The 22662-nt window shown below is 39.9% G+C and overlaps 2 protein-coding genes across 3 annotated transcripts; one reads left to right on the top strand and one right to left on the bottom strand.

Annotated features, from left to right (window-relative positions):
• Positions 1–960: 960 nt before the first annotated feature.
• LOC136430767 (WD repeat-containing protein 1-B-like) lies at positions 961–16860 on the bottom strand. Its single transcript, XM_066421667.1, has 16 exons — positions 16728–16860; positions 14369–14490; positions 13939–14029; positions 10403–10550; positions 9772–9952; positions 9445–9522; positions 8965–9051; positions 8612–8703; positions 7682–7823; positions 7081–7162; positions 6585–6738; positions 6254–6338; positions 5688–5798; positions 5052–5228; positions 4462–4612; positions 961–3778 (listed from the first exon to the last, which is right to left on the bottom strand). The coding sequence occupies exons 1-16, from the start codon at positions 16744–16746 to the stop codon at positions 3672–3674; spliced, it is 1827 nt and encodes a 608-aa protein (XP_066277764.1). The 5' UTR covers positions 16747–16860; the 3' UTR covers positions 961–3671.
• A 309-nt stretch (positions 16861–17169) lies between these two features.
• On the top strand, positions 17170–22026 carry LOC136430768 (cyclin-J-like). 2 transcript variants are annotated; one of them, XM_066421668.1, is made up of 6 exons: positions 17170–17303; positions 17934–18086; positions 18506–18693; positions 18985–19269; positions 19593–19752; positions 20533–22026. In XM_066421668.1, exons 2-6 carry the CDS (start codon positions 17995–17997, stop codon positions 20660–20662), a joined length of 855 nt encoding a protein of 284 aa, XP_066277765.1. In that variant the 5' UTR covers positions 17170–17303; positions 17934–17994; the 3' UTR covers positions 20663–22026. The 2 variants fall into 2 exon arrangements, with proteins under 2 accessions (XP_066277765.1, XP_066277766.1); XM_066421669.1 differs by having other exon boundaries at positions 19593–19756; positions 20533–20645.
• Positions 22027–22662: the final 636 nt, after the last annotated feature.

Below are 22662 nucleotides of genomic sequence, written 5' to 3'. Positions count from 1 at the left end.
TTGTTTCGAAGTCTGTAACAGCTTATCATACCATAATTCAGGAAGGATGTGCATATCATTCTAGAGCCACATACAGTTTATCTACAAAACTTTGTAAGTTGGTTGGAAATGTCCTTTTAATAAGATTTGCTTTCGTTAGAAAGATATACAGCCTCCCCTTGTTGGATTCCATCCCCGTGCCTTTTGTGATGGTAAACGGTGCTGTTACTATGCATGTCTCCCCCATCTGAGCCATCACCAGGACCAACTACCAGCCTTTGCTAGATCCCCGCACAATGGACGAGTTGTTTCTCCAAACACTGACAAGGAAAGAAGCCAAACACTGGAAGAAAAGAGGAGGCTGACACTGAGGGATGAAAGAGCAGTCAGAAAAAGGAAATCACCAACACTCTGTGTCAGGTTCAGAAGGTCAAAGCATTTCTGGGCTTTTCACCAATTTCACTGTTTTCAGAAGCATTTATCCACCCTTGTTGTGGGTCTTGTGGTGTGATAATAGGTCATGTTGGAGGTTTCAGTAGCAAATCTAATTTTGTCTACCAATATCGACAGAGAAATATCAAAGAAATACATGTTTTGTCATACGTACTTCAGGCCCATTAGGACATATTTTTGTATAGAGATGTTATTTGTATTTTTCGAAGAAAAAGATCTAATACCTCAGATATTGACACATTTAGTTAACTAGACATCTGGGTGTCTGCTGTTATACATGTATGTTATCCGGTCTGCTTGCCTTTGAAGACACCAGCTATAGCATTGTCCAGGTCACCACAGAAATTTTAGGGCTTCTCCACTTTTTGAACTGTGTGCCGATGTTGGCACTTGCTAGCAAACTGGCAGCAGACCATCTAGCTATAACTAGAAAATAAAATGTAGCTATAACTAATGAGACTTACATGAACGGATGGTGCTCTCTTACACACTCTTATACTATGACACAAACACATACCACACAGGATGTCAGAATCATACTCTTTATTTCTGGCATACAACATAGCATAGAAAATTCAAACCCATCAGTATTGGAATAACTGAACTCTATATTAGGATCTAAATGATATACATTGTATGTGTGTGAATTATAATGATTTAATAATTGTTACATAGAAGGAAAAATATACCAGAGGCTATCTATCCCTTCCTGTCCTTCCCTAAGTCAATACAGCTGCCCACCAGCCCCTATCACACATACCTATTTCTATATGGACTCCATTAATAGACCTCGTTCCCAGAATCACCAACTACCCCTACTTGAGCCATAATTGTAAAATGAGTGTAATTTCCCTTTCAGTACGCCATTGACATAATTGCTGTTACAAAGAGTTCATTAATGCAAGCATGTGTTTGCTTTCATTTTAAATGCTTGATGAACACATGCACACGAGGTGAAATTTACACAGCTGGCCAAAAATTATTTGCTAATGAATTTCCATACTTAACACCACACAGCCATCATTATGGCTGATGATGAAATAAATCATGGTACCCTAATATCTAAAGACAAGACAGATGGCATGAAGCTGAATAATCTTATCTCAGATAAGTGTATAACCACAATTTACTAGGCTACTGGCTGTAGAATAGCTACATCGTTCACAAGTTAGGTTCGTAACAGACAAGGTTGATACAAAAGTGACATTGTATAGAGTACAGTAACAACATTAGTAACAGATGTCCTGGGTGATACGAGATTCAGTAATGTCAGAAACAGAACTTCCTGATTTGTTCACATTGTTAAGAGATGTTCTGAAGGCCTCAGTTTTTGTTGTACTTTGTGCGTGTGTCTGTTACCTAGACATGCCAAGAAACACTGCAGTTGTTTCCAAGACTTTTTGCACATCATATAATGATTATCACAATCTGCAGACCTTCCCATTACTATATTCGTCAGAGGGCTGTGGTATCAGCATATCACACCTTATCCATGTACTTGGAGACCTAGCACTTATCAATATACCATATTGTGGAAATACAAAGATTACAGATAAAAGTACTACAATTATTACAGATCTATGTGAAGAACAGTATAGCTGCCAGGGTGGAAGGTCTTAGTTTTGGTCACAGCTTCAGTATCAGAGTCTAATACAAAAGGTGGAAAAGATCCCCTTGTAAACAATTAAAATGTCTTACAAAATGTTCAACAATCATGAATATCATCTACAGATGAAAAGGATTCTTTGCTAAAGAACATCAGAGGTTATGTTCACTTGACCTTTTTGATGTTGAATGACCTTGCATATTGATGGCAAACAGTGAAAACCAAGATGATCAGACATTTCGTTTTAAAAATCTTCCACATGGCAGTCATTTCCAATAGAAATGGTTGTGTGGACAACCTTCTCTATAGAACTGTTCTTTAACTACTGAGAGACAGGCTTAGGTATTAGACATGAATCATTCAAAACCCTCGGAACTTAAAGTTGGGACACTTTGATGTAATTCACTTTGCATAATGTGGGTATAAGTCTGGGAACATATCAGAAACCTTGAATAAGCTACATACTTTAGGAGTAAAATTTATGATTGATAATAACGATAATGAATGATCCATGTAAAAGATGATTCAAGAGGATTTGATCTTGCAAAGCTGGTAATACTCAGCCTGATTAACTGTACTGAGTCACAATCGAACTGAGCACTGCACCACAAAATGCTTCTAACAAACCTATTCTCTTCTGTTTAACTGTAACATATCATAGCCACATTATATTGTAACTAAGGTAATCCAAAGCACTGCCTATGGCAAAATCTAGTGATTCCGAAATTGAACATATTCTAAATTCATATCTATTGCTCATTTTATGATTCTCTATGAATTTAATCTGTTGCCACTGCATTATTAGAACCTACGTCTTAGTTACAACATACTAAGTACTTTTTGTACCGTTACTTCCCATAAATCATATTCCGTATGATCATGTTTTATTTGCCCATAACCATCATTCTTGATGAGTTTATCTAGTATTCCTTCTACCTCAAGTCTTGGCAGATTCTGGCCTCTTCACTGACAAGGATGCACATAGTTTTTTCCTTTTTTGAGCAATCGAAAGTTACCTTAGTTTATAAACTGCAAGTCAAATCACACACCATGGAACACTTGATCACTGCAGTAAGACCATCACATGCATATCTCACCATTCACTCTCAATCTCAGATCTGTCCCGAAACCAGTCTACTTATCGTTACATTCAGTTGACTTCCTTGGGTTCTATCCTCTTCATTTCATTGTTCTCTTCAGTGCTAAACCATTCAAAAAGCCATACATTTTAAAGTCTACCAAGAGCTATTTCCTGTGGCTCAACATTAGCTCCTCGAGAAAGGAATATTTCTACCGTGACTGTCGTGAGCCTTACAGGACATTGAGACGTACTGGAAGTCTGGAACTGGATATTCAGCATGGCAAATTTATCACTCACTAGTCTGGGACAGACTTTCAAACCATCTTGGTGCTATCTTAGTTAGCTACCATAGGAATATAACTGTAAAAGCTGGCCAGTCTCTGACATGTTTTACTATCAAAAAAGATATAGAATTGAAATCTGAAACTATACAATTTGAAGCTGTCTAGAAAAGAACCCAAGATGACACATGTTATATATGTGGTCGTTATTGGTAAGTCTCCAATAAAAGATGGAGGGCAATCTCCAGGTGCATTGTGGGTAGGAGGCACTTCAGTATGTGATGTCCCACTGCCGGATAGCGTTGTCCATTCCTACGGAGATGAGCTTGTTGTCTGTCAACCACTCCACTCCTACAATTTGGTTCATCGGATGGGCACCTGGGGAGGAGAATGTAAAGTTCACAATGAGTTGGCAATGCCGATGAGGTATCGCCAAAATATTTGTGGCTTAGTAACAGTACAAGTAGAAATTTTGTCATGCATCTCTGTAAGGTTGACACTATACTACCAATGTTGCAGTTACATCATTCTATGAAATATTGAAAGTTTCAACAATACATGGTATATCCAGACTTATTACACTTCAAACGTGTGTTCTTGATTCTGATTGGTGTCAGTTCATCAGTTCAAATTAGATGCTAAGCGTTGTATAAGAGTTAGTGCCTGATGGGTCATACCATAATCATTGGTACATAGGACATGGATTTTCAGAAGAACAAACCAGCTGAGGGCTCAAAATACTGTGTGCACGTGCACTTTTGTGCACCCAAAATTGAACCTGCGCACCTAAGGTGGGTGATGCTGGTGCACCCAAATACATGTATTTGTGTAGGTTAAAATGATGTAAAGGTTCTAATTGCACACTAGTGCACATCACATTTTTGACATTCAAGTGTAAGAAAAAATTCATAACAAAACCTTTGCTATATTATCGATTTCAAGCTTTTGAACTCAGCAATAGAATTTCAGATTCAAGCTCTGAAAAGTGGCAGTATGGTTTGTAAAAATTTGTTTTGCTTCTTTGTTATGCACCTAACAGTGAGAATAGAACATATACTGACTCTTCAGTTGGAACCTGTCGTAGGGTTTTGCCAGACTCCAGATGACGATGTTGGTATCCAGGGAGCCGCTGGCCAGGTGTGTGCTGCTGGGGTTCCAGGCCAGACAGGTGACCACGGCATTCTGCATCCAGGCATCTGTACCCTGGACTTCCTGCAGGGGACAGACAGGAGGGTGGAGAACAGCTAAGGCACAACCTTAGAGCAGCAGAGGCTGTTAGACTGGCTATCACTGGCTGGAATTTCATCATAAATGTTAGATTTAGGGACAAGAAACTCATGGAAATCAGAGGGTCACCTGTACATGTTTTAAACAGACTAATCAATCCTCAAGAGCAAACATATCTTTTGAGTGAAAATGTAATTAATATTTCTGAAATGAAACAAAATTAACTTAAAAACAATATGTAACTGACTTTCCTTGACTGTTTCAAACACTGTCTACTTAGAAACAAGAATATTTCCCTTCCCATCATTGACATCTCTGAACCACTTAACATACCAGCAGAGCCACCTAGCAGGAGAAGGGAATAATGCAGTTTGCTGGGACATGTATGATACTGTTGTCATGAAAACAGACAGAATGACCTTACCTCATAACTAGCAGAAGTGTCCAGGGTTAGGATATGTCTGGATGTCTGTGCACAGGACAGGTACCTGCCGTCGGGGGAGAACGCAAAAGCCTTGACACCAGCCTTCAGCGGGACTGCCTTAAAGTCCACCAAGGTGTCATTTGCCAGGTTATACACATGCAGGGCATGCTTCTTGTCCTGTTGAAAAATAAAGGTAATTACTTCAGATTTCCCAGTGTAATTTGAGAAAAGATCTATAAGTCTTAAGGATTAAAAGAATGAAGATTTACATACAAGTGATACAGGATTTCCTTAGTTTATTTTCTAACAATCTGCTCTGATCATCATCATATCTTGTTGTGTCAGAACTGAAGCCACATTAGGGCTCCTTGGTTAGTTCTAATAAACAGATGAGAATCCTTCCTGATGAACAAAAAAACATTAACAACACTGTAAAACTGAAGTACATCATTCTACATGTCAGGTAGCTGCAGCCACTGCTAAAAGTGAATGTCATCTCTTTGATATTTGATATCATACAAAGCCCTGCATATTTCCTAGTCACTCGACAAATAAAAAGAGCCTTGCAAATTTCAGGCATCTAACAGTACAATGAGCAGGTATACATCCCAACAAATGTGGTTGCTGAATACCAACCTTTTCCCCTCCCACGACAACCGTAGCCTGGTTGGGATGCACGCCGGCAGCGGTTGCTTGGTAATCTATGGGCAAGCTGAACACCTTCCTTCCGTTTCTAAACACGACCACCTGGAAACAACAGTTGATTGTGTTTCATGGTAATCATAAAACATTTTAAAATGTTAGCTATACGAGACTAGCCCTAATAGTTAGAGTACAGTTGTACTGTTTGTTATTATTGGCAGGCTTGAAATATTTTTCACTTAGTGGGTAAATAAGAGTATCAGAACTTCAGATTCAGAAGTTCTCCAAATGCTCACTGACTTACAACAAGGGACGTCGAAATGCTAAATGCACCAAAGACATCATGAAAATACTATACATGGACATAAGTATTCTTTATCTAAACTCATAACATTGTCCTACACCTCATTTGATAACTCTGAAGACCAGTTGTGATACTAAGACAGAATAGGTTAACAAAAGGACTGCTTCCTAACAAAATTTATAAATGTGATCATTCCATGACAAGTTGTGACAGTGCAAAATAATAGTACATTAGTACATTGCTTAATATTCCTCACCTCATTTGTACAGGCAGCCACTGCCAGACCATCCTTGCCCACCCCGACACCTTGAGGCTGTGAGTCCATTGTTATAGCATCTGGTCTGAAGCACATAGTTACGTGTGTTAAAAGCTAGTGTAATTCTGTAATATTAGTGCAGTGATGTACATGTTCACACCATTGCCCCAATTGGTCACTTTTCTATGATAGTACAGAATAAGATATAATTTTCAATCAAAAATAAGCCTAAACACAAAGAGAAATCCAAGCTTGGCTAGACTGACATATATTTCAAAACATATCAAGATCAAATGGACTAGATATGCAAGGAGATGAAGGGTTTGCTTACCCGAAGTCATTCCCAGGCACAGATGTGTACCTGACAGAGTCGTCCATACTACAGGTGACCAGATTCCCCCCCTGGACCCCCATACCGGACACTTTGTTGCTGTGACCCTTGCCACAAATGACGTCATGCTTGCCTGTGGATGTATCCCAATGGGGTGAGAGTGGTTAAGGAACACAACTTTTTTTTCATAATCATTCAAATTTGGAAGACATACTTTGTGCACTCCTGGCAGGATACAGAAGAAATGCAGATCAGATAGCCTTTTGTGAATGTTAGAGGCTATGAAGAATCTTTTTATCACCTCCACAACTGGTGAAATATCTTAACAAATTTGTGCACATGAATGCACAAAGCTACATGTTCTATTACCATTGGTACTAAATGCCAAATTGTTTGCATACATCTAACCAAAGAGGCATTCCCATTGGTATAAGCACCATTTTGTTTTCTACTGACCCAAACATACAGGAAATGACATCACAGTTTGAAAGGATATTGATACGGCCACTGTTGTCAGCCGTGTAGATTGTGGATTTATCCTCGGTGACAGCCATGGAAGAAATAGGCTGGTTATGTCCCTAGGGGAAAAAAGATTTGTGATAAAGAACCATCATAACGTCAGAATGCGCTGACTAAAGGGAAAGTACTTGAACACATCTTTGGTAATACCAGAGTTATTTTGCACAAAGAATGCATCTAACATGTGAAAATTTGGCTAAGAAGCATACACTATTAAAACGCTGTCAAAAGCTTAAGCTGTCTTCTGCATTCCTTCAGTTGTCAGTCATACAAAGTATGACAGTAGGTGTGGCAAGCCTGACCACCACTTTAAGTTGGTAGCACCCAAAAAAGCACCGACATGCACGTCATTCAAAAGCTTTTAGGCCTCGCATACACACGCGTCTGTGGGACCTGTTCCTTAGTTTTAAGTTCTATAGCCCTTTCTTTTGGTCAGGAACCAACTTACTAGTAGTTGGTGTCCCTTCCCTAGGTTAGTTCTCCTTGCACCCAGGCTTCTTTGTGCGAGTTTTTAGCTGCAAGTTAAAACACTTTAAAATGTTAGCTATAAGAGCCTTAATAGTTAGAGTTGTACTGACCTTCACTATCCTGATGGGAGTGGCTGGGTTGGACTTGTCAAGGTAATTGATGAAGCCACTCAGTGACACAGACAAGATGTAGTCCCCTTGCCACAGACAGGACAGCTGCTGGTCTTCTATTGCAGTCCCCATCTTGAACTCACTAGGTGGAAGTGCACAAGAAATAAATGAGTTCCTCATTTCCTAAGCTTAGAGTTAGAGTGTTCGGTAGCTGATTTTCATCAAGTACCTGTCTTTCAATTATTTGACTGGATTTTGCTGTTTATGATGGACAAAATTCTTGCCATTCGGTAACCTTTGAAACCAGTGTAATGGCCTAGTTGGCAGAGTGTTCATCTTGCACATGGTAGGTTGTGAGTTTGATCCCCGGCCGGGCCATACCAAGGACTTTAAAAATGGCACATACTGCTTTCTCTGCTTAGCTCTCAGCATTTGGGAAAGAGTATGGTAGTTAAACACATACATCACTAGCAACGGCCTAGCCCCCTGCTGTAGTGACTTGCACAAATATGTGGCCCAAGGGCTATAGAAATGGAGATGGGTGCTGCGCCTATGCTTCTTATCATTAAGACGCCTGGGTCACTTTAGTAATCTTGACAGACTGAAAACAACCTGACATGTGATATGAAAAAGATTAGTCCTCAAGTCAAGATCAAATAATGTCAGACCAGTGTGGGTTTGCAGAGGGAATCAGAATCCTGCTTGGTAGCGAAGCAGTTATTGTGGCATATCTTTACTTTGGTAATTGGCATTGCAGGCCTTCAAACCCTGATGTGTGAAATCAAAATTAATTTTGCCCGTTCATGTAACTCATTAGTAAAGAAGCAAAAATCTTTATCACAAGCACATGAAATATCAGAACAGCTTAATATATACAACCAGCTCTGCCCCTGAGGTATCCGCAAAACAACAAGGAGGAACTATACTAACCTGACTACGGAATTCTGTCCCATGTCCCACAGTTTGACAGACTTGTCTCCTGAACATGTAATCAACTGGCTGCCGTCTGGGCTCCAACAACACTAGTATGATCATAAACAAAACACATGTAGGAATGTCAGAAAGCTACATAACATAGAAACTGCCATGACTAAGAAGTTAGTACAGTACAGCTATATTTTCAATTATAGATATGTAAATTCATTAGACATAATTAAAGCAAGTTAGTTTGCACTGTTGGGATTCCATTGGCTGATAGTTATAATACTTAGGGAGTTTAAGTATAAAACTAGTATCAAAACACTACGTACATAGCAGATTGTATGGATAAAATATATACTCACGCCATAGATACCCCCACCGTGAGCGTTGCTACCACCACCTCCCAGTTCAGATATCAACTCTGCAGTTTTACCATCATAAATGAAGCCCTGAAAAGACAAAAATGGTGACACTTTAACTAAAGGGCAAAAATGAAGGGGTCAATTGAAACATTTCTGCAAGAAAGTTAAAACATATGTAGTCACAGATATGGTCTTACAATCTGCATTGGGTAAGTCTTTATCAATGATACACTCTATGCTGCCTTAAACACCCTTCTAGTTTATCCCAGATTACCTGTTAACTCAAGAAGAAATAGTATTCATATTGTACTTGGTGTTTACAGCAGCATTTTACCAGTGAGTGTCATAAAAACATTTAGAATATGATTATGATATGAAGATAACATGGTGGCGCAAATACAGCTCAACGGTAGACCAGAATAGGTGTTGCTAAATCAACTGAAACCTGTGACTCTATTGGATAAATGATGTTCCCCTTACCTTGCCATCAGCGCTGACTGTTACGAACCTCTCACCATCAGGAGAAAACCGTACACAGTTCACAAAACGTGTGTGGTCCTGAATACAAGCAGAAGAGCCAGTTCAAACAAAGAAATCTCCTCATCCTGACAAAAAGATTCATTGTCTGCTACTAAAATTATTCCAGTAAAATATTTTTCCTTGTAATCTTTATGTTACAATTACAAAGTTTCATCTGATTTCTGTTCCACAGTTGCATACTCATGAGGTATAATGTCTAGTTTGGTGCAGCTCTTTGTACCCCAACAATAATTTTTTAAAGTGTAAAACAATACTAAATGTTCTTACTGTAAGCGAAATCTTGAACTTGAAAGGAGGTCCCTCGTAGAAAGTTGCAGTCGTGTCGTCCCCTCCTGCCACAATGCGAAAGGGTCGTGTTGGCCGGTAGTCGATGGAGTTCGCAACTTTACTGATTCCCATGAGCTCGCCGACTGAGCTGCCTGTGTCTGCCAAGAAACAGTGGGCAAACCTGAAAATATAGTCACATAACATCAACTTTCTGCTTGCAACTTATGACAAAGACAGAAAAGGAACAATTAATATTCAACTTCGTTAAGTCCCTATCACATAACCAAGTGCAAAGAACTGTTACAAAGGTGGCGGGAAAGAAAAAACATTCCTTAATAAGAAAGGTTTTCATTTATCAATATGAGCCATACAGTCCAAAAAGACACATGCAACCAGTAACCACATGGTCTCTAACTAACAACTTCCCACTCATCAAGACCTCATTTACAGCAGTCCTGGGGCAAGTCATTTTCCTTTCCTCAATTCAAGTTTGCTTGTTTGTTTGTTGTTTAAACTTCCGCTTTACCAGATTTGATAGTGATAGAAGGTACTGCTACTAAGCCAATTGAGTCGTGCTTTAGACAATACCTCCAGTGTATGAACTACAAATACAATGATTACTAGTACTTACTTTTCCTTGCCCTCTCCACAAATAGCGATCCTTTTGCTGTCAGGTGACCAGGCTATGTCCTTGATGGGGCCCCCTATTGGCTGAAACTCATTCTTCAGGATGTGCTCCTTGTTAACCGTGTCCCAAATACGCACTTTTCCATGCTCATCTACATAAGGAAAAGACAGATGGATAGTTGACCAAAATTGCAAGGTTAATTATTTTAAACTAGACAGAAAGTTTTAACTTTTTTCCCAACAATCGAAGATATACAAGGCAGTGTTCAAAATACCCACCTGCAGTCTGCAATAGACCCCTTTCCAAATACCGCGGCCATTTTGAATCCAGGGCGCGCGCACGTGATTCGAGCGCGGGAAAAGTCAACACCCGGTAAGACCAAGCCAGCGGTAAGGCGCTCCCAATAGAAACCAGCGTTGAGTCATCTTCGGCGGCGAGATGTTCTCCTTCTCGGTGAAATCCATCGATATATTTGCATGGCACAAGTAGATGATATTGTTGTGGACACTTGGACTAGATATCGGCCAGTAAAATTGTGAATTTCTGCTACTTTTCCACAGTTTCTGCCGGGATGTTGAACGCGCGCTACAGTGATAAAATGCTGATATGTTTACACCGCGTGCTTGTAATTTCCCTAATAATGTTAGCTAAAGTCGAGAAAAATCCCACAAAACATACACTTCTCGGATCATTTTAGCTTCGTTTAGGTATGAATATAACTCTTGAGCCTTTTGGCTGTCGTGACAATGCCAACATCATCTTGAAATTACGTTAGTTTGAGGGAGGGTCGTGTTTTCTGTGCAGCGTTACATCGACTTCGCTCAGCAATATTTGACATTTCCGTTGAATGCAATCCCACAAAAAAAAACAAGACGTGAAAATATAGACTTGAGTTCAATGTCCTTTTGGGTACAAATTTGGCAGCATTCCGGCGGCTTTTTGACGATCTTTTCGGTTGCCAAGAATTTAGGCTTGAGGACTCCAAGTACGCGAGTGAAGTTGTGTTTTCCATTCTATCTGACGTTTCTTTAAATCATTTTGCGCGGCAATATTTCAGATATCTGTTGGCCGGATGGAACCCAAAAAACGTTAAATAATATTGACTTGAGGCCTGAAGGACCTCCGGCCGATATTTTTCCTTTTGTTGTGGGGTTTCATCCTGTGGAAATCTAAGATATTTCCGCAAAAAGTGATGCAATAAAACGCTCCAAAGAAAACACGCCCCCGGCTTCACTCACAAGTCGAGAAAAACCCCGTAAAGCATACACTTTTCGGGCTGGGATCCTTATAGCTACTTAGATAGAAATATACAGAATTTTACCGGTTGTGACTTCCCCTGGGAAAACGCGCGTTGAGAGGGGGTCGTGTTTCTGTCTAGCCTTTCTTTCTTTTCTGTCTAGCTTTTCCTTTCTCTCTTGTTACATCGCTCCGCAAGCGATATTTGACATTTCCGCTGAATGCAATCCCACAAAAAAAGACCTGAAAATGTAGGCTTGAGCTAAAGGTAATTTTTTGGGGGAATTTAGCAGAATTTCGGCGGCTTCTTTTGACGAGTTTTCTGAAATATCAAAACCTAAAGTACGTGAGTGAAGATGGAGTGTTTTCACTTTGCGCCGTAATATCTTAATTTCCGTCGGATGATATTACAGAAGCGTGAAAATATAGGCTTGAGGGCTTTGCGAGTATAAAAATTTGACGGAACTTCGGTGGCTCCTTTGACTTTGACGATATTTCAGTGCCAAAATTAGCTTGATGAAGTTCGTGAGTGAAGCAGGGGGCGTGTTTTCTTTGTAGCGTTTGATTACATTACTTTTTGCGGAAATATTTTAGATTTCCACAGGATGAAACCCCACAACAAAAGGAAAAATATCGGCCTGAGGTCCTTCAGTCCTCAAGTCAATATTATTTAACGTTTTTTGGGTTCCATCCGGCCAACAGATATCTGAAATATTGCCGCGCAAAATGATTTAAAGAAACGTCAGATAGAATGGAAAACACAACTTCACTCACGTACTTAGAGTCCTCAAGCCTAAATACTTGGCATCCGAAAAGATCGTCAAAAAGCAGCCGGAATGCTGCCATATTTAAGGACATTGAACTCAAGCCTAGGCCTATATTTTCACGTTTTTTTTTGTGTGGGATTGCATTCAGCGGAAATGTCAAATATTGCTGAGCGAAGTCGATGTAACGCTGCACAGAAAACACGACCCTCCCTCAAACTAACGTAATTTCAAGATTATGTTGGCATTGTCACAACAGCCAAAAGGCTCAAGAGTTATATTCATACCTAAACGAAGCTAAAATGATCCGAAAAGTGTATGTTTTGTGGGATTTTTCTCGACTTTAGCTAACATTATTAGGGAAATTACAAGCACGCGGTGTAAACATATCAGCATTTTATCACTGTAGCGCGCGTTCAACATCCCGGCAGAAACTGTGGAAAAGTAGCAGAAATTCATAATTTTACTGGCCGATATCTAGTCCAAGTGTCCACAACAATATCATCTACTTGTGCCATGCAAATATATCGATGGATTTCACCGAGGAGGAGAACATCTCGCCGCCGAAGATGACTCAACGCTGGTTTCTATTGGGAACGCCTTACCGCTGGCTTGGTCTTACCGGGTGTTGACTTTTCCCGCGCTCGAATCACGTGCGCGCGCCCTGGATTCAAAATGGCCGCGGTATTTGGAAAGGGGTCTATTTGCAGACAGATTTTCAAGATTACACAAGAAAAATTAAACAATCTGCAATTTTGCAGAATGAAATTTTGCATTTTCCGAGGGCCGTGGCTGTGATTTTTGTCACAGGTTGTGCGATCTAATTACGCATCAGAAGAAATATTCCTCGCAAGGATATAATGTCCTTGTTCCTCCTTATCAGGAAGGTTGTTGAATTTTTTACACTGTGTCACATATTGAAATCAAAAAAAGTTATTTGATGTGATGTTGCCATTTCAATGAAGTAAATTCGCTTTTCATTTGAATTATTTTTTTACACACATGTATGTTTTTCCTGTTTCAAACTTTGTAAAAATTAAAGATAGAGTGTGAGAGAATAAAGAATTACAGTAATGTTGCAAAACTAGATATGTAATTATAGGCATTATAGATTGAGAATGTAGTATGGAGGCTTATGTACTTGCAGAAAATATTTTCAAATTGCAGAACAAAATTTTGACATTCTGCAATATTGCAGAACACTGGAAAAAAGTATTTCTACCACTGCAAGGTCTTACCTGTAACAATTACCTTCAGACATCACTTCTGATCTAAAAGTGTATGCAAATTACATATGTAGTTTATGTACTAGTATTTATGATGCTCCTGCACGTCATCTAACAACAACTTTGAGAAATCACGTAACTTGGCTAACTAGTAGTAGTAGTAGTACATTTGTTAATTTTAATTTCCACATATACCATGACATTTCAACTTTGTCATATACAGTCAAAGTAATAGACCACAACATCATTACAACATAGGGTATTCTAACACATTCACTTTGTACAATACATTAAACTTAAGGGCAACCATTACCTGCAGATGAAATATAAAAGCCACTGGGAGCATACTTGGCGACTGTTGTCTTAGCCACATGTTGTGTGTAAACATCTGAGATAGCTGGGTTCTACAAAGGTAAGAAAGTCATACAAATACAATAAGGCATAATTTCAAATCAACAGAGCATCATATAGTCTACTTAATCTGTATACAGCTGGCACTAGATGTCATAAACTTGCTACAAAGGATCTGCAGTCACTATCAGTCATTGAGAATATGTAGGCTATAACTTAAGTATGGTTCAGAACTACTTTCTTTGTACTTACACAGGGAGAATTGGGGAACCATGGTCTGTCTGCATCTCACAAAAGGACCACAGTTTGACACCAGCCATAAATTGGATAACAATGACAACAACAACAACAACATGCACTCTCACCAGACTAATTCCAGGTGTCAGACTCACCTCTATATCCCTGATGATGACACTCTGCCCGAAGCAGTACAGGAAGTTCTTGCCTTTAGGGTCCCCTCCGAGAGCGAAGGCCGTAGCACGCTGGGTGCGTGGGAGGGCAGGAAACACAGTCGCTTTAAAACAAAAACAGTCACATTATTATCATGTCATCAACGAATGTCAAGGTGATATCATTACACATTGATAGTCTCTTCAGTTTTTCACCTATCTATTCATTAATTCAAAATCAAACAAATTAGTCAGACTCCGGGTGTAAACTATGCAAAGGCTGCAACTACAACTTAAATATCACATGAACAGTTTGAATTACCATTATCAAGCAAATTGTTCTAACTGCATGTCATTTTGAGAGGGATGGAATGTGACATGAAGCCTGTGTGCCATTCTAGTTAGCTTACCAGGGCTTATTACATCAATACATGGTCTGGTCAAACTAATTATCATTCCTGCACATCCTGTCAACTTTTTTTTCTATTCCAAGGATGGTCCTGTCAACAGCCATGGTATTATGAATGATTTATTGGCAGGAAAGAATTCTTGCCTCCACCTGAGGCCTGGGTACATGTAATAGTTTTATAGGTTTCAGCTACATGTGCTTAGCGCTACAACTGATCAAATGAAATGTAACTACATGTGACTACACAATGTACTTGAGCCAGTTGAGGTCATTCCTTAAGTACAGTCAAACCTGCCCAAGGCGACCACCCGGGGGACCGAGTAAAAATGGTCGCGATGGACAGGTGGTCGCCATGAAGAGGATTCCACTCATAAGATGTCTCCGGGTCGAGGTGTTAAAAATATACAGTGTACTACGTAGATGGGTGGAATATTATATGATTTTAGACAGCATGACCCCCACCAGGTTCAATTCTCATTGACAGAAAGATCCTACAGAAATTACATTTTCTGTTATCGTTGTAATATTTTCATACTACATCGTGTACAAATTTCCGTCATACTTTTCACTGAAAAATGATCTCGTAGCGCCCTCCCGTATTCACACGTTACGTTTGAGTACACACACGCACATAAAAATCTGAAATCTGACTTTTTGACGCCATACACTACGTGATCGTATTGAAAATTGAGTTCAAACCGAACCGAGCTTGCGGTAAACTATAAGATTGCGCTGGGCACAACAACAATGTTTATAGTGAGAACGTTTTATCAAAACACTAAATGGTGGAATCTATGCTATTCATATATTTTTGTCCGTCAAGGTCTTAAAAACATTTTCGCCAAATCCGACAGTAAAATCCGCTGGAAGACGGTCGCCATGGGCAGGGATTGTGCTCTGTGCGGTCCTAATTCGTGGTGGTCGCGGTCGCGTTGGACGGGTGGTCGCCTTGGGAAGGCCGCTTAATGCTTGTGCCTATGGGGAAAATTTTCGGGACCGAGAAAAAGCGGTCGCCATGGCCAGGTGGTCGCGTTGAAGAGGTGGTCGCCTAGGCAGGTTTGACTGTAGTAGGATATTAAACAACTCATGTCTTGACAGGACAGAATTGTAACTCTTTTTATTAGTTCCAGTTTTGCCTTGGTGGAATGAAATATAACTACCAGAACTTCGGGTCAATTGTTGAAAAAATATATAGAGGGTGTGACAAGAAATGTGACAACTCTATACCCACGTATCCCACCCACATATATAGATATCAATGTGGAAATATTTTAGGCATCAGTATGCAATATTTGGAGAGGTATAGGCTTGTCATGTTTCGCAGAGATGCAGGGGGTGCAGTATAACAGGAGAAAAGCTGATCATACATTTAGTACATGACGGGTCACTTTGGTATGCTAGGTTGTAGTGTGTGGTGAGCAAACATAACACTTCTCTGCCAGACATTATAACTATAGGGCGGATTTGCCACAGCTTGTCTGCCTATCCATAGGCACAACATGTCTCTAAGCTGTTTCATTCTTTACGAAGATAGGTCATTCAAGAACACAAGCAGAAAACGACTGTATAGTTTATACTTGTAACTTCACTTACTTTGACTGTGTTCAGTTTGAAGGAAGTGATAACATAACGTTATAAATTATTTTGCACTTCATAATATCTAGATTTTTCAAACAGTGCATTTACCGTAAGAACTCTTATCATCTCATACTATAGATTCGGCTACAGAATGTGAAATTAAAAGTATGCATGAATGCGACAAAAGAAACATTCCACAGAGGTGAACCAATGTACATCTTAGATTCATACTGTACTGTGTACACACACACCACCGCCCGGCGCGCCCTCCCAGAAAAGCCGGTTTCTGAACGTACAAAACCTATAAAGGGGAACAGAATATATCCCCAGAAGTATCGATACACAACGGATATCAAACGGTGATTTTCTACTTACTTTGTACATATTCAGACATATCCGAAACCAAAGTTTTCCCGTTGATTTTTGTAGTATTTCTTCAGAAACTCCCACAAATCAGGAAGCGAACTACCGGAAAGGGAGACGTTGACCTTTGAGGCGCGATCCTCGGGGTCAATGACCATATTTGGTAAAAAAAAGAGGCTAACCACTGCAAAATAAGTCATCTGTTTACGCATTGCTTTAATGTGGACAATATAACACCTATGTCATAATTTTTTATTCACAGAGCCCTCATTCTATGCAAAATGAAACATTGTTGATGTTTTCAGAAAAACCTTTTTAAGGGCGAGCTTTTCCGGGAAATCCCGAGCCTCAAGCTCGGCATACTTCGCGCTATTTCGGGTAATCCTCGTGCAGCCGTCGGGCAAACTCACGTGATTGTTATTCATTTATTTGATTGGTCAGAAGTTCTGAATATAAATTACCTCCTGTGACCTTAGGTCATCTGAAAGAAGAGCCCTCGGAGCGCAGACACGTCTCAACATTTTCTCCAGTTTCTTCTCCAAACCCCGCGCGATGTCGTAGCAGAAAGGAAGCTGTAAGAGACTAAAGGTGAGACCGTTGGTTGCGGCGTTCAGATGGGTTGGCGTAATCTTCGAAATACAGGAAAATGTGGCCATGCCGATACATCGCCGTGCGGTTCGATATGTTGTTTTCATTGTTCCCATCATAATTTTTTGTTCTGAGAATCGTGGCCATCATGGCAAGACCAGGCAAGCGGGAAGGAGAAAGTAAAATCACATGGCGCATGATTTGCAGGAAAGATACGTATCCTTGTATGTGGTTCTTGAAGGCGGCGCTAGATTTAGTACCTAACATGCGGTTTCATAATTGGTAATATAGGAAAATCAAGTAAGGTCTTCCTTGATGTTGAAACAAAGGGATTCTGACACCCATTTATTATCAATCAAGGGGGTTCACAGAATGATTTATGGGCACAAAATTGTTTCCTCCACTTTCAATGTTTCGACTGCTTCTTTTCGTTTCGTTTAACACGTTTTATACCACCGTTTAATTTTTTGTTTACTTTTATTAGACATGCGGGTTTGAATACAAAAATGATATAGATGTTCAGTACTAGTACTGGAATACACAAAAATTAAATCATGGAACAGAGAAAGTCAGAAACAAGATTTCTGTCAATGTCTCTGTTGGTGATCTGACCAGTTTTCTCTGCCCTAGTCTTCCCAGTAGTGTGTAGTCAAGCATTCTGCTTGGGTGCCTCCCTGTGATTGGTTCAGTCATGGAGGTTCAGAAGGAGTGGTGGAAGACACAGCTTGCAACCGACATTCACGAGACGCTTCGCACCAAGGAGGCAGAACTCCCACCATTCAAGTATGTCCGTCCATCAAAAAGCTCCAACAAATGATGCCTTTCTGCATGTTCAAATGGCAAGGAAAGATACTGTAAATGCATTTTTAAGTTTGCATGGTTTTTATTTCACGGTAGGGAGATAATGGAGTGTCCATGGTGGTTTTAAGGTCACATTTGAAACAATAGTAGCACCATAGTCATTGGTGGACAAAAAGTTTCGCAGCGGTTTTAAGTTCGCGCTGAAGAGTTCACCACGAAAACCGTGAACATAAAACCACTGCGAACATTTCTGCATTTACAGTAGCTCATGCATCTTCTTTCTAGTCTAAAAACAACATCTTGACTTCTCACAGAGAACTGCTCTCTATTCTGTTATTCCTTCACTTTCTTTGTCTTTTTGACTACTATCCCTAACAAGCTTTTCTACCTATGTGTACCAGGGGCCTCTCCCCCCAGCTGGGCTTACGCAGGTATCTGGTGGACTGGTTGAGCATCATTAACGAGAAACAGGGTGTCCACTGCACGGCGCTGCACCTGGCTGTCTACCTGCTGGACCAGTTCATGGACAGCTATGACATCCAGGAGAGCAGGATGCACCTGGTGGCGCTGGGGTGTCTGCTGGTGGCATGTAAGGGGCCGTTCAACAGTCCACTATAAAGCTGGTGTTAAAACATTGATTTAAAATCTTCAAACTCAAAAAAACTCCTGAATGCATGCACTAAGAGTCTAAGATGTTGTAACACATTATATTTCCATATCCTTTCAGTCTATAGATATTATTCTTTGACTATACTCACAAATATAATTTGTGGACCTTCCCTTTATACTTGATGGCCATCTTATAATCTGGCATTGGTGTGTTGAAAGTTGATACAAATTTGGGGTTTGCTTAACTGAAGTACAAGGGGTAACTTTACAGGTAAGTTTGAAGAAGAGGAGAGAAGAGTACCTCGGATCAAGAAGTTGAACCAGTATGTGCGGGAAGTCTACTCTGAGGAGGAGTATCTCCAGATGGAGCTGACTATCCTGAAGTTCTTCCAGTGGAACATCTCCCTGCCCACCCCTGCACACTTCCTGGACTACTACATGACGGAGGGGGTGTCACAGTCAGACCTACATGCAGGGTACCCTGTGTGCTCAGTCAACAAGAGCAGGCTGTACCTGGAAAAGTACTGTCACTACTTCTTGGAGGTGTCCTTACAGGGTGAGTGCAAACAATTCAAGCAGAGAATACATTAGTGGGATTGAAAGACATGTCCATCTAAACGAGGGTAGGCTAGTTCTTGGTAAGAAGAAGACTCTGATGTGTCAAGCTGGGGAAAGATGATTTTGTAACGGTGAAGTAACTACAACTTAGTATCACAAGATGGATTCAACATCTTTTACCTAGTTACTGATCAGTTGTCATGCTATATGTGATATTGTATTGAAGCGCTAAATAGTACATCTTACTTGTCCATGGTCCAAATGTCCATGGCTTGATCATTACTTGGGTTTGATGATAGTTTGTTTGTATTACTTCTGTAGACCATTGTTTCCTGGTGTTCCGTCCGTCGGTGATCGCGGCGGCGTGCGTGGCGGCCTCCAGGATCTGCCTGCACCTGTCGCCAACGTGGACCAGTCGTCTCCACAGCATCACCGGATATCGCTGGGACCACATCGCGCCGTGCATCGAGACCATGCTCAAGTAGGTCCGCCTCACCACTCTATCACTTATTGTACTCATGCACTTCTTAAGATGACTTGGGACTCCATTTTCCAACATGAGAAAAAAATCTACTGCCTTTCCACCAAATATGGGCATTATTTGACAAGAAATACTACCAAGTTCAAAGCTTCAAGTTCCTAATTGTGAATGATTGTCGTTGGTACAGTTAATGTTCCATACTGTTTTATTTTTATAGTGCAAATAACATATTTCATTAATCCATTCATAACATTCATTGATAGAGCTGTGTACCGGTACACTGTACCGATACAGTACCGGGTATAATCAATAAGGTACAGGTCCAAAATTCCTGAACCCTGGTGGACGGGTACTAGACCGGTACTAATCAGGTCAAGCCTGACTCAGAGGATGGCCATTTTGACAGATAAAATTACTATGAAATTACCGTGGCAGTGCATTAAAGCCACATCTGTACTATAGTCCAGTACATAAGATACATTTGCAAGGCAAATTTTCTTTTGTGTTTTCATAAAGATAATACCTAGCACATTTAGATATTATGTTGTTACCAGTTCAAACATGCTTTTGTCCTCATTGAAAATCTACCATTTCCTGAACAAGTAGTTTAGGTACAGGTTCAGGTCTGGACCAGTACCTAAACCTGTGTACCTGTACCTAAAATTTGTTTAGGTACACAGCTGTATTCATTGACATACTTGATTGTCAACGACCATTACCACTTTGGAGGCATGCAATGCCAGTAGTGCTCATTGTTAAAAGTAATATTTTACTACACAGGGTGCATGAAATGGATGTCAAAGCCACTAAGACAACCAAAGAGACCAAGGACAATGTCTCCAGTGCCATGATGTATGAGAGAGGGAAACACAGTGGCTACAACAGAGGTTACGCTGTCTGCATATCATAGTGGGACCTCCATATTCTCAGGGTTTATCAGACACACCACTTATATGTGTGAACTACTGTGCAATGACAAGATGGGACCAAGAAGACCTTTGTTACTCTTCTTTTGTGTTCAGAAAGTGTGAAGATTATGCCTGCTACTAGAACATGTACTCAGGAGAGTGGGGTTAGAGTGTTATATATTTTGATCAATAAACATGACAGTAGTCTATATTACAAGGTTCTACATAGGGCTATTGGAATGGGTAAGCAGTATGTTTAAGGAAATAGGTAGACTTTTGTTGCAGTCCCAGGACTATTCTTTTGCCAAACTATCTATAATATAGTTAAAACAGAAGAGCTTTTTCTTTTCTGGCATCATCATAATGCAATTTACTGGTGCTCGTAAACACTCAACATTTATACATGTTGCATTTTTTTGTGGAAAGGCTGGAAACGTATGAAAAACATTTCTTACGACTATTCTATATGGTAAGCTTAAGTTTTTATGTTTATATGTCTTGAAAAGCTTTCAAACAGGTTTATAGATTGTTTCTTGCGATTTATGTAACATTTGACTACCTAGAATGGAGATAACTTTACAGCGACTGTGGAAGAAGATTGCCCCATGTGTTGTTCAGGCACAGGTCTTCCAGAAGACAACAGAGAGAAGGTTGAATTACTCTGTGTATGTTACTTTACTCAGAGGTAAAAGTGTTGTGGAAACAGAGATACAGTATTATAATATCAAAGAGTTTATATTTTGAAAACAGCAGAAAAAAAGTTTCTAGATCAGTCTTTATAAAAGGATGGCCAGTATGACACTCCGGCTAGTGGTGCTGTACAAAGCCATGTAGCAGATAGTCTTTATCGTTGTTATTTTGTTGTTTAAGTTATTTTTGTGCTTCTGCTTATTCATTCATTTACTCAAGCATCTAAGCAAGAAAGTTCAAAATGGAGAAACAGCAAAGAAAATGTTTGGCATACTGTAGTTCTAGTTTTGTTTTTTGTAGAAAAGGTTTGTTATTTAAGAAAACAACAAAAGAGGTAGCACAAAAAGTAGTCATAAAAAAGTGCAATTACACATATTACATTCCACCTATAACTATATTTTGTGAAGAACTGAGAAATGTCAGTAGAAAGAGTTAAAATTGAGGTTACGATATTCAAGAAACCATCTAAGTATTCTTTTACATTTTTTGCGAGGGATCTCACAGATAAGTCTTGCAAGGAGTTAACAATGCATTTTCTCTGTTTCATATATGAATACCTTGGTACAGCTTATCTAAGTTTGTTGCATTGTTCTGTTGCATTGTAATGTACATTCATACTGCATTCCATCCATTGACCTCCCCTTCATGAAAAGAGTAAAATGATGCTGACATTTTATAGTCTGTTGTCATGTTTTGTTACCTCTGTGAAGGAGGTTCACCTCAGACAGAGGTTCTGTTTTTGGTTGTGTTTGCACGTACTGGTATAACTGAAGATCATTTGGGTGGATTTGTATGAATTTTGGTATGTTGATAGTCATTTTGGTCTTGAAAAACCACAGCGGTCTTGGCCCTTAGCAACATTTTCAGATACTGCAGCATTACAGGTTGATACACACGTTCCTGAAAATAAATTGGTATGGTCCATGGACAACTGGTCAACCATCCCTGACAAATGATCCCTGATCGCAGGGAGATTAACTGAAGGAGGGAAAGGGAGGATCGCTAACATCTGTGAAGGCTAGGGCATGAAGAAATTCACAAAAACTCTACAAATTTGGTATGAGATCAATTTCTAGTTACTTCTGTGGCTACCATGTTTTTGAGCAGATGGCTGAGTTGTGTGTGTTAGCTAAGTCACCCATGAATGAGTGGATTTATGTGACTAAGGTTTTTGGAATTCGAAGTGGCTTCTTACAGGGGCTTGCAAAATTTACAGAAAGGCAACAAAATCTGCCACATTGAACATACATCAGAATTTGCATGATGCATTCAGCCCTATGCACGTCTGCAGCCACCATGCATCAGACACTGA

This window comes from Branchiostoma lanceolatum, chromosome 3 (genome assembly GCF_035083965.1).
Source record: "Branchiostoma lanceolatum isolate klBraLanc5 chromosome 3, klBraLanc5.hap2, whole genome shotgun sequence".
NCBI classification, from domain to species: domain Eukaryota; kingdom Metazoa; phylum Chordata; class Leptocardii; order Amphioxiformes; family Branchiostomatidae; genus Branchiostoma; species Branchiostoma lanceolatum.
Note: the sequence above shows the minus strand (reverse complement) of the source record. Positions and strands in the feature narration are given on the sequence as shown.